The sequence below is a fragment of the Dipodomys merriami genome, unplaced genomic scaffold (assembly GCF_024711535.1).
Source record: "Dipodomys merriami isolate MVZ:Mamm:240054 unplaced genomic scaffold, mDipMer1.0.p SCAF_7, whole genome shotgun sequence".
Lineage (NCBI taxonomy): Eukaryota > Metazoa > Chordata > Mammalia > Rodentia > Heteromyidae > Dipodomys > Dipodomys merriami.
The window spans coordinates 35,137,212-35,151,698 of NW_027206290.1; the positions used below are offsets into that span (position 1 = coordinate 35,137,212).

Here is a 14,487-nt window from a genome sequence, read left to right on the forward strand (position 1 = left end):
TACTCTTTTGTTCTTTATCTATGTTTGCAGACCTTGTCCCAGGGCCTGTATCTGGACTCTGAAACTTTTTACTTATTTCCCGGGAGGGTCTGTGCTAGCGCAAGCAAGTTTACAGAAGCAGAATCAGCAGTTAGTAAATTGTAGAATGGACATAGCCCCAATTTCAATCTTTCATTAGGTGTTCATTTAGGTAGTGAAGTGTCAGACAGAGTGACTTCCAGACAGAGTGACTCTAAACTTAAGATAGACCTTGAGTCTTTGAAAAGCCTGGAGCTTGCGGAGAACCACAGTATGAGTTAGCCAATTTCAAGGAAAACAGGAATAGTTGCAAAGAATCTGAGATAAGCAGAAGAAAGACCCCTTGATTGCTCACTTTGTATCATAAAAGTATGAGAAAACAGAGGTGAGGGCCTTCCTGCTTAACCAGCTGGGACTGTGTGCAGGGAGGTCTAGCTCCAGCTTACAATAAAGGACTCTTTTGCTTTTGCAAGGATTAAGGTCTCTGGTGGTCTTTGGGGGTCCTGAAAGTGGCCCAACAGTAGGATTGCTAGTCAGGCTGGCTCTGGGGGCCAGAGGCTCCATAGAATTGAGAAATGAAAGAGAAGGGGTCGGATGAAGGAGGATGAAGATGTTGAAGTGATGACCCAGATGAAGATACATTGTACACATACATTTGTATTACGTGGCCACAAATTCAACACATGGCCTAAACTGAAGATGAGCGAGGGAAGGGGTGAGGTGAAAGGCTTGGGTGAGAGTCTTGAAAGGGGTGACATTGATGAAGATGACCTGTATTCATCAACCACTTCAGTGAAGGGCAGCACCTTTATACAACTATGCAAAGATAATCAAAATAGTCAAAAAGAAGAAGAAAGAAATCAAGCTGGAGGCATGGCTTTTGTGATATACATGACTTCCTGGAAAGAGAAGATTCCCAGTCTGACACTCAAAATATATACACACACATTCATACACAGTATTTTTCAATACATAGAAGTTACCAAGAAATTGCTTCTTGAAATCAATAATTACTCTTTATTGGGTCATTTGTGGGACTTGAATTCAGGGTTGGGCATTGTCCCTGAGTTTGTACTGCAGGCTAGCCCTCTACCAATTGAACCACAGGGCCACTTCCAGTTTTTGAGTGGTTAATTGGAGATAAGAGTCTCATAGGGACTTTTCTGCCTGGGCCAGCTTTGAACCATTGTCCTTAGATCTCGGCCTCCTGAGCACTTAGGAAGTATTCATCATGAGACATCACCACTCAGCTAATCATTGCCTTTTGAAAATGAAGGAAGGTTTATTTCTATGACTATAAACCACTTCATAGAAAATAGTTAAAAGATGCAAAACCAGTGAAATAAAAACAATCATTAATTCCTTCAATGAGCTAGCAATATTGCAAAATTTAAAGTATATATATCTATAATTCAATCATTGTGGATTTATAAACTGTTCATCACTGAAATCACACTAAAAATAAATTCATTCTTAGTGAATATCTCCATAGTTACCTTTAGACAATAAATAAATTGACTTGGGAAAGCTTCTTGAGTAGGTAGAAATCTCATTCTTGTGTCAGTAAAATTCACAAAAGATTTCAACTGTCCTTGAAATAGTGTTTTGTTTCTTGATGTACACAGTGGCTATTCTTAGTGAGAAGGAACACAGCTGACTTCTGTATATTACTCCTATTTCCAGGAAACACTGTTCTGCTTTTACTTTCAGTTGCTTTTATTAGAGGCAAGCGGAGACTCAATCTGTGTTGAGAAATAAGCCCTGAAATACACTTTTTATTAAAACTCATGGGATAGCATTTATCAAAACACCAGCTGGCAGGCTGAGAAAGGTAGAGCACTAGAGAAGAGATGCAAAATGGAAGAATCCTTTCTAGTTTTTCTATTTAGGGTTAAACTGAGTTTAAACCCCTGTTGGATACAATGACAAGTAATTTCAGGATCTGAGCATCTGTTGTGAGAACATGAGTAAGAGTCTTGTTTTTAGGCTTATAGTTCTATCTATGTTGGCTTGAGGCCTAGATATCCAACAGTTCTGACTTCTAATATTAGATATTAGATTGCCATATACAAACAGTGTACAATATGTATCCTACTATGTCCAGCTCATACTATTCTACATTGTGATCGTGATGCTGATCTTGTTGCTTAGAGTAAGATGTTGTTGCTAACTTTTACTGCTGAAGGAATTTCCAAAATGCCCCATTATATTTGGTGTTAACACTTGAATATTTTTAGTATAGATAATTTCAATAAATATTCTTTCTAGGGTTATTCTCTACATGTTTTCATGCACACGACCACGTTCCCATCTGTTAGGAATTAGTGGACCCCTCAAAGAGCATTATTCAGCTTGGTAGATGATCTTAATAATGAATGCCACTTTCCAGTGTATACCATAATAACCTTTCAATTTCAACTGGAATCTAAACCAATAACAAACATCATATGTTACTCAAATTATACAGCAAATATTATGCCACTTTATGTGGGTAAAAGAAAACATTTTTGTTTGTTGGCTCAAAACCAAATCTCATTGTTCCTCCAGTTCTTTGACTACTCTTGTGCTTTACATAGCAGGTATATTTCTATTATGATACCATGCTATTTCTGAGTAAATACCAGTGATCTTTGACTATTCTGTTTTGTTTTTATTCTTTGCTTAGTTTTCACTTGTGAAGTTGTTGCAGAACCTTGGAACTTTCCTCCCTTTGCTCACAAAGTTGATCCTCTGACTAACTAAGAACTGTGCTAAAACTCTCTGATTACCTCAGCAACACATGAATACAGTTTCATTTTCACTGTTTCTCTTGCACAACACTTACTTGGCAGGCTGCCTTATGCGATTTGATGCTCAGCTTTAAGAGCAGTGCTTTCCTGACAAGCCAGACAGAAGAAATCAGAGCTAAGGCAGCTGAGAACTTGTCTCCTGACTACAGAGCACACACACAGGTGAGTTCTGTGTAGAAACATGGTCTTTGGTGTGCTATTCAGGGAGGATCAGCAACAGGGAACGAGGTCCATAGCAATTTTACTAGCTGGGGGTCCGGGAGGCGGGTTGGGGAGAGGTCAGAGGTTAAGACAGCAGTGGAGTGGGAGGACATGGGAAGCTCCATGGTGTGTAACCCTCCCGAATGCTTCTTGTAATTCAGCTCCTAAGGCTCCTTCAGTCCCCAGGCAATCATGGGGTCTTGAACCCTACCAAAGCATACACAGGAAGATCTGCTGTTCCTCAGTTGTCCAGCTGGGGCTGCAGCAGAGAGCCCTGCATGGGACACCTACCCTCCTGTGACTCAAGGGACCTTAATTCCCTGCTGGCACTGAGGGACCAAACCCTAGCCCCAAACCCCAGCAGAGTCACTGCTGGAGGGTCGCTCCTTCCAGCTCTCTCTTGCCCCAACTTCACCATTACCCTCAGTTCTCAGATGTTTCCCCGAGGGTAGCTGCCTGGAATTGGAAAAGCTGAGAGCAAAAGTAGTCTTCACTAGTCCATTTGAAACCTCAGTGCACGGCTTGCCCATCTTCATGCTGTCCATGTGCACTAGTTCATGGATTCCCTGCAGCTGAGCCGCTTAGATGACTTTCTTTTCTCATTTCTTTATTTTAACATTTTCCATTATCTTTTATTTATTTATTCATTCATTTATTTATTTATTTGTGAAAATACTGTACAGAGGGGTTACAATTACATGGGCAAGATAATGAGTACATCTCTTTTCAAGCATTGTAGCCTCCTCCTTTGTTTCCCCTTCCCATCCCTTCCTGTCCCTCCCCGCCCCCCCACCCAACCTTCTCCTCTTTCCCCAAAGTTGTAAAGCTCGTTTTTGACATAACAACTTTTACATCTCAGTGTTGCAATGAGTCCACCTGTATCCCTATTTAAAGGATTTGTTTTTCCCCTTCCCCTCCACAAATTATATCAACATCAAATACAGTGAAGGCAGGTGTTATACTGTGGGGGAGGGACATACAAAGCAAAAAAAAAAATAATCTCATAAACGTGTTAGAAACAATCACATGAAAGAAATCAAACATTTGAATACATATCTTAGGGTTCATTTCCCTAGCATCACCTTATTTGACATTTTCTGCTTGACTCAAACATATACTAGATATTGCAAATAAGGGAAACCATGGGACCTATGCTTCTTTGGGCCTGGCTTACTTCCCTTAATATAATTTTTTCCAGGCCTTTCCATTTCCTAAAAAATGGGGCAATGTCATTCTTTCTGATGGAGGCATAGAATTCCATTGTGTATATATACCACATTTTCTTGATCCATTCATCTACTGAGGGCCATCTGGGTTGGTTCCATATCTTAGCTATAGTAAATAGTGCTGCAATAAACATAGTTGTGCTGGTAGATTTAGTGTGGTCTTGTTTGTAAACATTTGGGTAAATGCCCAAAATTTGGATTGCGGGGTCATAGAGGAGGTCTATATGGAGTCTTTTGAGGAACCTCCATACTACTTTCCAAAGTGGTTGAACAAGTTTACACTCCCACCAACAATGTATTTCAACATTTGTTGAATGTTACAAACAAAGAAAGGTCAAATGTAACAAACAACAGTAAGGTCTCAGCCTGGGGTCTATTTTGAACTGTTTAACTCCCTTAAACAATTTACTATGTTGAAGCTGAACATGAGGTCAAGATGTTGGGAGGGGGGTGGGTGGAGAGAGGAGGGTGGGCAAATGCAGTCATAATATTCGATTTTTATATGTGAAAATGAAACCATGTAAACTAAGGAGATGGGTGGGTTGAGGAGAAGCATGAAAGGGGTGTCTTCGATCGAGATGATTGTACTCAGAAATTGACATGTGAAATTGAAACTCCTTTGTGAAACTTCTGAAAGATAATTTTTAAATGTGTGAGCTCCATAGTAAGACCCCAGTGTGCTTGTGTTATTAAGAGAAAATCAGTTTGGGATAGTTTTAATTTAATTGTATGTTAGTATAACTAAGGCAATAGCTTTTGGAAACTACTAATCCAGTATATGTCCTTTTTCTCCTGTTTAATTTGGATTTGAAAGCGTCTATGCTCACCATCTTAGTCCTGCACTGCAATCAGACATGGGGGAGAAGGAGAAAGAAGGAGAAAAAGAGAGAAGAGAGGGGGAGAAAAAGTAGGGGAAGTAAGAATGGGAAGGACTGGCAGAGATAGGGAGAAAAGGGAAGTGGCAGAGAGAGATTGATGAAAAGGGACGAGTGAGAGAGAGGAAGTCAGGGGAAAGATAGGGAAAAGACAGAGGAAGAAGAGGAGCATGGGAAGTAAAACAAAAGGAGAGAAGAGAGAGAGAAGGGAGTAGAAAAAAAGTTAGGAAGGGAAAGATAGAAGAGAGAAAGAAAATGAAAGAGGGGATGGAGGGGAGAGAAAAAGAAAGGGAAGAAGGAAAGAAAGCAATGAAGAAGGAACAAAAGAAAAACAAAGCAGAAAGAAGGAAAGAAAGAAGTAAGGAAGAAAGGAAAGAAAGAAAGAAGTAAAGAGAGAAAGAACAAGAAAGAATAAAGGAAGAAAGGCAGGAAAAAAAGTGAAGACCAGGAAATAAACAAATATTTACAATTTTATCTTCCTTTTCCCAGTGATTTTATTTTTATTTTTGTCATGGGGATTGAACTCAGGGCCTGTCTGAGTTCTTTTACTCAAGCCTAATTTCCATTCTGATCCATAGAACCACTTCCAGTTTTCTGGGGGTTAATTGGAGGTAAGATTCTCACAGTATTCCTGCCCAGGCTTGAACCACGATCCTCAGAACTCAGCCTCCAGAGTAGCTAGAATTATAGGCATTAGCCAGCCACCCGCGCCCAGCTTCCCAGTGCTTTCTTAAAATTCAAATCTGAAGAAAAGCAATCTTGAGTTTCTCTTGTGTCTAGCACAGTAGTTGAAAGGTCATGGTTGACCCAATTTTTTTGTGTTCTCTAACAGCTACAGAAGAAAGGAAGTTTTACAGAGCTAGTTGGAAGAAGAAGCTAGTTGGAAGGCAGGTTTTTGGTTTGTTTTTTTTTTTTTTTTAACAGAAATGTTCTTCTTTAGCCTAGTTTCCTTGGTAGTTTATAATTTTCAGGACATAGTGACACTTATTAACTCACGGTCTCATTTGTTCACTGGAGGTAACAGGATCATCCTACTGCAATTTTTTTTTTAACTATTGATTTCCTTAACCTGTACTGTAGTGAATCAGGCAGGACTAGTTTTATTTATACTGTTGACAAGATAATGAAGGTGTACAGAGGCAGATTCTCTTTCCAGATCTGATAGTGAGTAAATGATGGGAACCCATGGAAGACTGTCTTTTGAATCTTTGCTGTGTCATCTCCGTTGGCTCTGGATTCTTGTTTCCCCATTCATCCTTCATGGGTCCTGCTTGCAGCATCTTTCCACTGCTCCTCTCCTGCCTACTCTTCCTCCTCACAGGAAACCCCTTTCTTTATTTCCATGGATCCTTGTTTCCTTCATATTCAAAGTGACTCTTGGCTGGGAGCCATGGAACTGATTCTACCCAAAGCCAGTACCTTACTCATTTAGAATTTCACTCTTCTTACTCTGGTACATCCTGAAGTTTATGTGATAGGCATGATTTGACACATCCCCAAATATTATGTAGCATTTAAATCCTTCAAAATCAACTGTAGAATTTCTAATGACAAGAGTGAGTAATGAGTGTGATACACTGCATAAAATCCTTTACTGTCTGAAATACTGGTACTCACATTTGCATCATTTTATTGGAAAGAGCATCATTTTCTTAGAATTATCTTGACTCATGTTATATTCTATCTTAGTCCATCCTTGTTTCATTCTACCAGTATCTTGTTCTTGTAACTATCATGGTATTTCCATTCTTATGCTATCATAATGGTATTCTCTCTATTTATACCAGCATATTATAAGATGTTTGAGATCCTCAGAGTTACTCTGAGAACACCTTTCATCTTCCAATTTCTGCTCTTTTTTCTACTGTAATAAAACACTTGTATTCATCTAGACAAATAACAGGCTACTAGAAAGACTAAATGTTTTTAGTCTTCTTTGTGAGTGGAGAGACAATTTTATCAAGAAGAGTGTCAGCAGAGTTATTATGCAATAATGATTCATCTAAGAGATGTCCTTGAAAAAAAGGTAGCCTATCCTTTCCTTTACTGATAGGATGGTACCTCTGACAATGAGCTGTTTGGCCAGGAGTTGTTTTGTTCACAATTGAGGGGATGAGTGGGGCTGGGAGACATGGAGAAGAATGAAGGGAGGGTGATGTTGATCAAGATACATTGACCCCACAAACTGACATGTTGAATTGAAACTCCTCTGTACAGTAATTGAAAGATAATAAAAATGTATCCAAAATAAATTAATTTTGTAAAAAGAACTTAACACACATTCTCCAAGAGAGATTGTACTTGTTCCTAGGGTTGCCACTAGATCTGTATTCTATTAATCTTTTATTCTTTCTTCTACTTTTTTTGGGGGGGGAGGTGCAGTTTAACATGTCATCAGGATACACTGTGATGGCCAAATGGGGGCCTAGTGGAAAATGAGAAAGAGCAGTTGATGGTGAACCCCAAGGCAGTCAAGGTTCTTGAAGCGATTACACAGCCTGTGGTGGTGGTGGCCATTGTAGGAATGTATCATACAGGAAAATCCTACCTGATGAACCGCTTGGCAGGACACAACCAAGGTGAGTGTTTTCTAGGACAGGAGCCATTTGCTGGGATCTTTGATAATGCAAGGTAATCATGCTTGTTGTACCATCAAGAAGAATCTGACTCCTGCTAAGGGAAAAACTTTAAATCTTTATTAAGGTTGACATGAAAACTTATAATTTTAAATCTATACTCATAAGATCTCACCCTACTCCTTTACAAAACAGGAATTTTCCTTATTCTGTTTAGTGACCTACAAGAATAGTATTCTGGTGCAATCCAATCTTACCTACTCAGTTCCTTTGATTATTTCCTTCCTACCACTGACATAATTTCATTAGGACTATAGAATCAATGCAGATATCACTCAGTATGCTTTGTTTATAATAGTGAAATAAAGAAAGATTGTGAGATATAAGGAGAGCAGTAAGAATTGCATTTTCTAGAAAAAAATGATGCTTTATAATTTTTACTAACTTATAGGGCCTATAAACAATATAAATAATGTAGAAAAATTGTTTCCCATACTGTCATGTGTATTTCTTAATTTTTTAAATGCCGGGTGATTTTTGTGATACTTTTACTGATTTTTAAATTTTAATATCTTCAAGTCATTGCACAAAAGCATTATCATTCAATAGAGTAGTTCTCGATTGCAGTGTATCTTGATCAGTGTGGGTGATTTCCTTAAATAAGGTCATTTTATTTGCTCCTTCTTGGTTTCCAGAAAATCTGTCGCTAGTTCTATCAACTCTTTGCCTATGAAGGCTCCCTTCATTTTATTTTATATCTTCTCTTCTAGCTCATTATTTTGAAGGACAGACTCTCACAGTAAGATATTCTAAGAACTTAAACCACACCTATATTAATATTTTTCTCTTTGGTTGCAGTTTTCCAGCTGGGCAGTACAGTGAGACCTCAAACAAAAGGTATCTGGATGTGGTGTGTGACTCACCCAAGGAAACCAAATTTCACCTTGGTCCTTCTGGACACTGAGGGTCTGGGTGATGTGGAGAAGGTAAATCAAAATCATGGAGAATTCTCCTTTGGTTGCATTTCTTAACTTACCATATGTCACCTTAATTCAATTTCCACTGCTTAATTCAATTCCTACAACTACAAATCAAGTTATGAATTAATGCTAAATTGTCTCTTTGCATTACTCTGATAAACTCTAATAAAAAATTAAAAAGAATAGGTTATTCTTTTTAAAAACTTTCCCTGTTTTTCTGATTCTGTTTTTTGGAAGTGTGTCACTAAGTCTACCCATTTTGTTCTATTATTAGTCCAGGGCATCAAATCAGTCTTTTGTACATCCTAGACAGTGTTCTACCAATGTGCTACAACCTTACTCTAGAATTGACATCTTAATGTGAGATAGTAGTGACATTAAATTCTACCTCAGACATAGGGAGCATGTACATGTGCTATCAGAGATCTTCTGTAAGGAAGAATTTTCCTCTACTTTGTCAGCTGCTCATTTACTCAATTATTCATATCTGCATAAAAGAAAGTCTATTTATGCTTTGATTTATGCTTTTCTGGAAGGTATTGGGGATTGGACAAAGTAACGCCTTGCATACATACTTGTTATATGCTTACCACTGAGCTGGAGTCTGGTCCCTATACCTTGTTTTTGCTTTGTTGCATCTTTGGATATTGAGAGTTCTTTCATTTTGTTGTCCATGTTATGGTGAAATATTCTCTGCAGCTGAGAGTATGATACAATGTCATAAATACTCACTAAATATACCAATTCTAGGTCCCTATCCTATATTCTGTAGATCCATTAGTAAAAGGTAAGGACCTAGTTCAGGAGCCAACACATGTTTTGTATAACCAGTACAGGTGCTATAGATGTCCAGAAGTGGCCATAAAACCCAGCTCTATAAGTCAGAAACTATTTCCTAGGGGTATGGACTCTCAGCACTCACTTATGAGGCCAAGAGGACTTTAAATCTAATACCATAGTATAAATTGCTTTGGTCTAGAATTACTCATTTCCTCTGTAATTTGGTGAGAGTTGAGTAGTACACAATTGTATTTTTCTATACTTCATTGTCCATCTCATCCTTAATCTTGTTTCTGCTTTATCTTTCAGCCCTTTACACATGCTCACTGCTTCAGCCAAATGATATGACTATGTGATACATATGTATGACTTATACTTTATAACATTTCTCATTTGTCTACTATTGGTTTTACAATGTGTGTGTTCTTTTAATCTCTACTTACACATTCTCTCAGCTTTTAAAATAAATGAAGCACATTGAAACAACAGCTATTATTCCAGTGAGACATTCACATGTGTGAAGCTGCAAAATATTTTTTCCTATTTACTAAATGGTCAATTTTTTCTCACACAATAAAATTTTAGTGAATTATTGTCAAAGATGATCATCTGTTATACATAGATGCATATAGATGCATATATGTTGCATTTGTTTATATACAATATATATGATCATATATAGTTGCTGTAGAGAATATTTTATGCACACTGACAATATCATTCACTCTAAGGAAACCAAGGCCTGAGGAATGTCACTGTTAATGAAAAGCAAGTATAAACTTAGGATATTTTCTTTTTTTTTAATTAAATTTTATTGTATTTGTGAACATACTGTACAGAGGAGTTACAATTACTTGGGCAGGATAATGCGTACATTTCTTACCAAGCATTGCAGCCTCCTCCTTTATTTACCCATCACATCCCTTCCCAGCCTCCCCCCACCCCCCAAAACTTAGGATATTTTCATAAACTTTTCTTCTTTGTATTCTCTATTTCAACTGTAGTCCTAAATGAACAATAAATGAAAGAATGAAACAAGTAGACTCCTCTGTCCCTTGCTCTCATGTGCTTTCTAGGGTGATTCTAAGAATGACTCGTGGATCTTTACCTTGTCCATTCTACTCAGCAGCACCTTTGTCTACAACAGCATGGGAACCATCAACCAGCAAGCCCTGGAGCAGCTGCAGTATCCTTCCTGGAAAAGAACAGTCATGCTGTGTTGAGTTTAGGAAAATGGCAACTAACCCTGTTTCTACAAGTGACTCAGTTTTCCTGGTTGAGAAAGAGTACATTACACCAAATGGAATGTTATCAATGGGTTTGTAGGTGAGATCTGAAACTTGTTTATGATGTACGATGCTTTTCATTCCTTAGCTAAGATCCCAGCTATGTAACTGAACTAACAGAGCTAATCAGGGCAAAGTCCACTAAGAAGTCTGATGAAATGGATGACTCTGATGAATTTGTGAGTTTCTTTCCAGACTTTGTTTGGGTTGTTCGGGATTTCATTCTGGAGCTGAAGTTAGATGATCAGCCCATCACAGAGGATGAATATCTAGAGAATGCCTTAAAGCTTATTCCAGGTACCAGAGGGAGGTTCGGGAAGGGGAAGAGTTGAGTAGGTTTATGGTATATACTAAGCCCTTTTAATCCACATTGGATGTGTATGCTTATTTGAGATTGGATTGTGCTACAATATGCTACACTAATTTTTGAAAGGCTACTGATTAGTTTTTTAAAAATATATTAATAATATATAGTAGCGAGCCCTAATTGTAACAGTTATAAATGAAAGTTGATCTCTAAGAAAAATTAAGATACTTGTCTATAGACGACACACAAATTCAATAACACATTTTGAACATTTACAGTAAAAAAATTAAAGGGGAAAAATTGATCATTGGAAGGGCAGCCATCACGCAAGAGGCTGAGTATTTTCATTGCCAAAGATTTTTACATCACTGTCTTAAAATCCCCTTAAAATGATACTTCATTGCAAACCAACCTTGTGCACACAGGCAAAAGGAAACAAGTAATTGAAGATTAGGCATCTATCTGTCCACAAAAGGAGGAAATTGATTAGTAACCCTAGTTCTGGCAAAACTCTCCTGAGTTAAGAATTTAACTAGTGAGTAGTGAAGCAAAATGGTTAGAAGCAGTTTTCTGATTCTATTGTGTCTTTGTCAGAAATGAAATCTAAGACATAAAATAAAATTACACCAGCAAAGGGTAAGATGCTACTGGAAAAAAATGCTAGAAAGAAGATGCATAATATTCAAGTCAGAACAGAAAAGCTGTTAGAAATATACAAATACATACATTTGTATATATGTATACACACTCACAAGTATAAGTTCATACCACAAATTGCTTAAAGACTATTTTCACTAAAAATTTTGAAGAGTAAAATTAACTTAGATGTATAATGGATATCTCTTCATTCTCTAAATTACTCTATGAGGCTTTACAGAGACAATGTGAACAACTAGAGCATTGATCAATAAGCATTTTTTTCCCATCCCCTGCCCAAATTAGAGAAGTGTACATACAAGATGATGAGCACGGACATCAAATACAGTGAGAACAGCCATACACTGTGGGGCAGGAACATGCAAAACAAAGAAACAAACAAACAAAAATTCACATGGTACAATAGCAAGAAAATAGTTTTTCATTTTTTGGGTTTGGTCATGGGGCCTGAACTCTGGGCCTGGGAGCTCTCTCTTAGCTCTTCAGCTCAATGCTAGCGCTCTACCACTTGAGCCACAGCATCATTTCCAGCTTTTTTTCTTTTTGCTTATGTGGTGCTGAGGAATCAAACCCAGGGCCTCAGGCATGCAAGGCAAGAGCTCTACCACTGAGCCACCTTCCCAGCCCCGATAGCAAGAAAATAAACACCACTTTGTACAAGACACTATGTTGGAAAGCAAACTTTACAATACAGGCAGAGTGGGGGGAGTAGGTAGATAGAGGAGTGTAGTTGTAGAGGTGGGAGGGAAGGGATTGTAGGGGGAAAAAAAAGGAGGAGCCAACAATGCTTGATAGGAAATATACTCATTACTCATGTAACTATAATTGCTCTACACAGTATTTGTACAAACAATAACGTATAAAAATTAAAAAGAATTGATCAATAAATGTTGGAAGACTGAAAAAAATAATATCTAAAAATATTGTTAGTCTTTTCAAGTGCCCCAAACAGTCTACTTTGATAATATGTACATTTAACAACTGTGAAATATATAATTCATTGAGTATAAGCGTGACAAATGAAGATAGTGATATTATAGGGAACATAACTAAAAGATTGACAGCCTTATTCAAAAGAAATATCAGGACATTTTCTTAAGTATTCACTGTACAATATTCTTCTGAGGAACATCAATGAGCCAGATACTGGTAAAATACAATGTGGTAAACAATTTGATTTAAAATTGACCAATTTTATTACATGTAATTCTATACTAACCAAATTTAAATTTTGTTCCATGAAGCACTGACTTTAAAAACTTACTAGGAAGTAGAGCTGTGGCTTAAGTGGTAGAGCACTCCACTTGAGCTGAAGAGCTCAGGGACAGCGCCCAGGCCGAGTTCAAGCCTACAACCAGCACATGGCTCAGCAATTGAGGCTCCCCACTGAGGACCTCCAGGAGCTGTTGGATGTGCATGCGGCCTGTGAGAGAGAAGCCATCGCAGTCTTCATGGAGTTATCATTCAAGGATGACAAGTGGGAGTTTCAGAAAGATCTAATGGTACAATATCTGCTCCTGGTCTGTCTTTCATGACGTCTTCCCCTTTTGACACCATGCTTATGCGCATCGTTTTAATCCTATGGATCAATTCCTATCTGTACATTTCGGAGCCTGGAATTTTATGACTGTGAGGATTCCTACAGGCTGATGGGTACCAGACATTTTAGCTTCTTTTATGGCTTTATTGTTGTTCATCACTGGGCTGTTGAAAGAATTGTATGGGGCCTGTTACTGAATCCCATCACTTTACAGAGAATGAGCCAGGCTCTTAGAATGTTCAGGGACTTACCAATATTACTCAGACTGTTTTCAGAAGTGGTAATGGCTCATTCCCCTGTCCCTATGTGCTCCGAGGCCTTCACTTTATTTCTTCCATGAAGATCACCATAGAATTTCTTTCTAATGCCTTCATTGTACTGTTTTCCTATTGTCTTAACAGAACACCATAGAGAGAATGAAGGAAGATTTCATTCTGCAGAATGAAGATGTATCTGACAAATACTGCCAGAAGGAGCTGAGCATAATTTCTCAGTCTTTAATGTTAAGCATTTCCAATGGCACTTTCTCTATACGTGGAGGGCATAATTACTACTTGGAAAGCAAGAAGAAGGTTGAACAGGATTACAAGTTAGTGCCCAGGAAAGGGGTAAAGGTGAGGAATAAGGGGATGAATTGCAGTTAGTCAGAGAATCTCATTTATGTATTTATTTGTTTCTTTATTTATTTATATTTTGTTAGTTGTGAGGCTTGATCTCTGGGTTTGGTCTCTGTCCCTGTGATCTTCAGCTCAAGGCAAGTTCTCTACCGCTTGAACCACAGCGCCACTTCTAGTTTTCTAGTGGGTGTTTGGAGATAAGGGTCTCATGGACTTTCCTGCCATGGCAGGCTTTGGAACTGTGATCCTCAGATTTCAACCTCCTGGGTACCTTGTATTACAGGCGTGAGCCATTGGCACCTGCATGATAATCTCATTATTAAAGAACACAGAATCATTTCTCAGAAGAAAATCTGCATTTTTCCTTCTATATCTACAATTAATTATTCTTCCAGATACTTCCAGAAACTTCTGGAGAGAGTAGAATTTTTTCATAGATCAAAGCGTGCAATTGTTTCTTAGTTAAGTTGATGAGATTTAAAAATTAATGATACCCTTTGTTCTATTCACAAGAACTTATAGTCTTGCCTCAGATACAAATAGTAAATTGAATTTAACAAGATGAGGTATGTCATGCTGGCATGAATACCAAGTACAAAATAATGGTGGGATTAAATGGTAACAATATTAGTGTT

At 38.0% G+C, this 14,487-nt stretch overlaps 1 protein-coding gene across 1 annotated transcript in view; it reads left to right on the forward strand.

Annotated features, from left to right (window-relative positions):
• The first annotated feature begins 2,910 nt into the window (after positions 1-2,910).
• LOC138817094 (guanylate-binding protein 7-like) overlaps positions 2,911-14,487 on the forward strand; it is a 35,254-nt gene continuing 23,677 nt past the window's right edge. Inside the window, exons 1-7 of the mRNA XM_070007496.1 lie at positions 2,911-2,969; positions 7,492-7,688; positions 8,544-8,671; positions 10,522-10,631; positions 10,832-11,058; positions 13,031-13,197; positions 13,637-13,849. Of these exons, the coding sequence (XP_069863597.1) occupies positions 7,562-7,688; positions 8,544-8,671; positions 10,522-10,631; positions 10,832-11,058; positions 13,031-13,197; positions 13,637-13,849 (972 nt within the window). The 5' untranslated portion in view covers positions 2,911-2,969; positions 7,492-7,561. The remainder of the gene's footprint in view (positions 2,970-7,491; positions 7,689-8,543; positions 8,672-10,521; positions 10,632-10,831; positions 11,059-13,030; positions 13,198-13,636; positions 13,850-14,487) is intronic.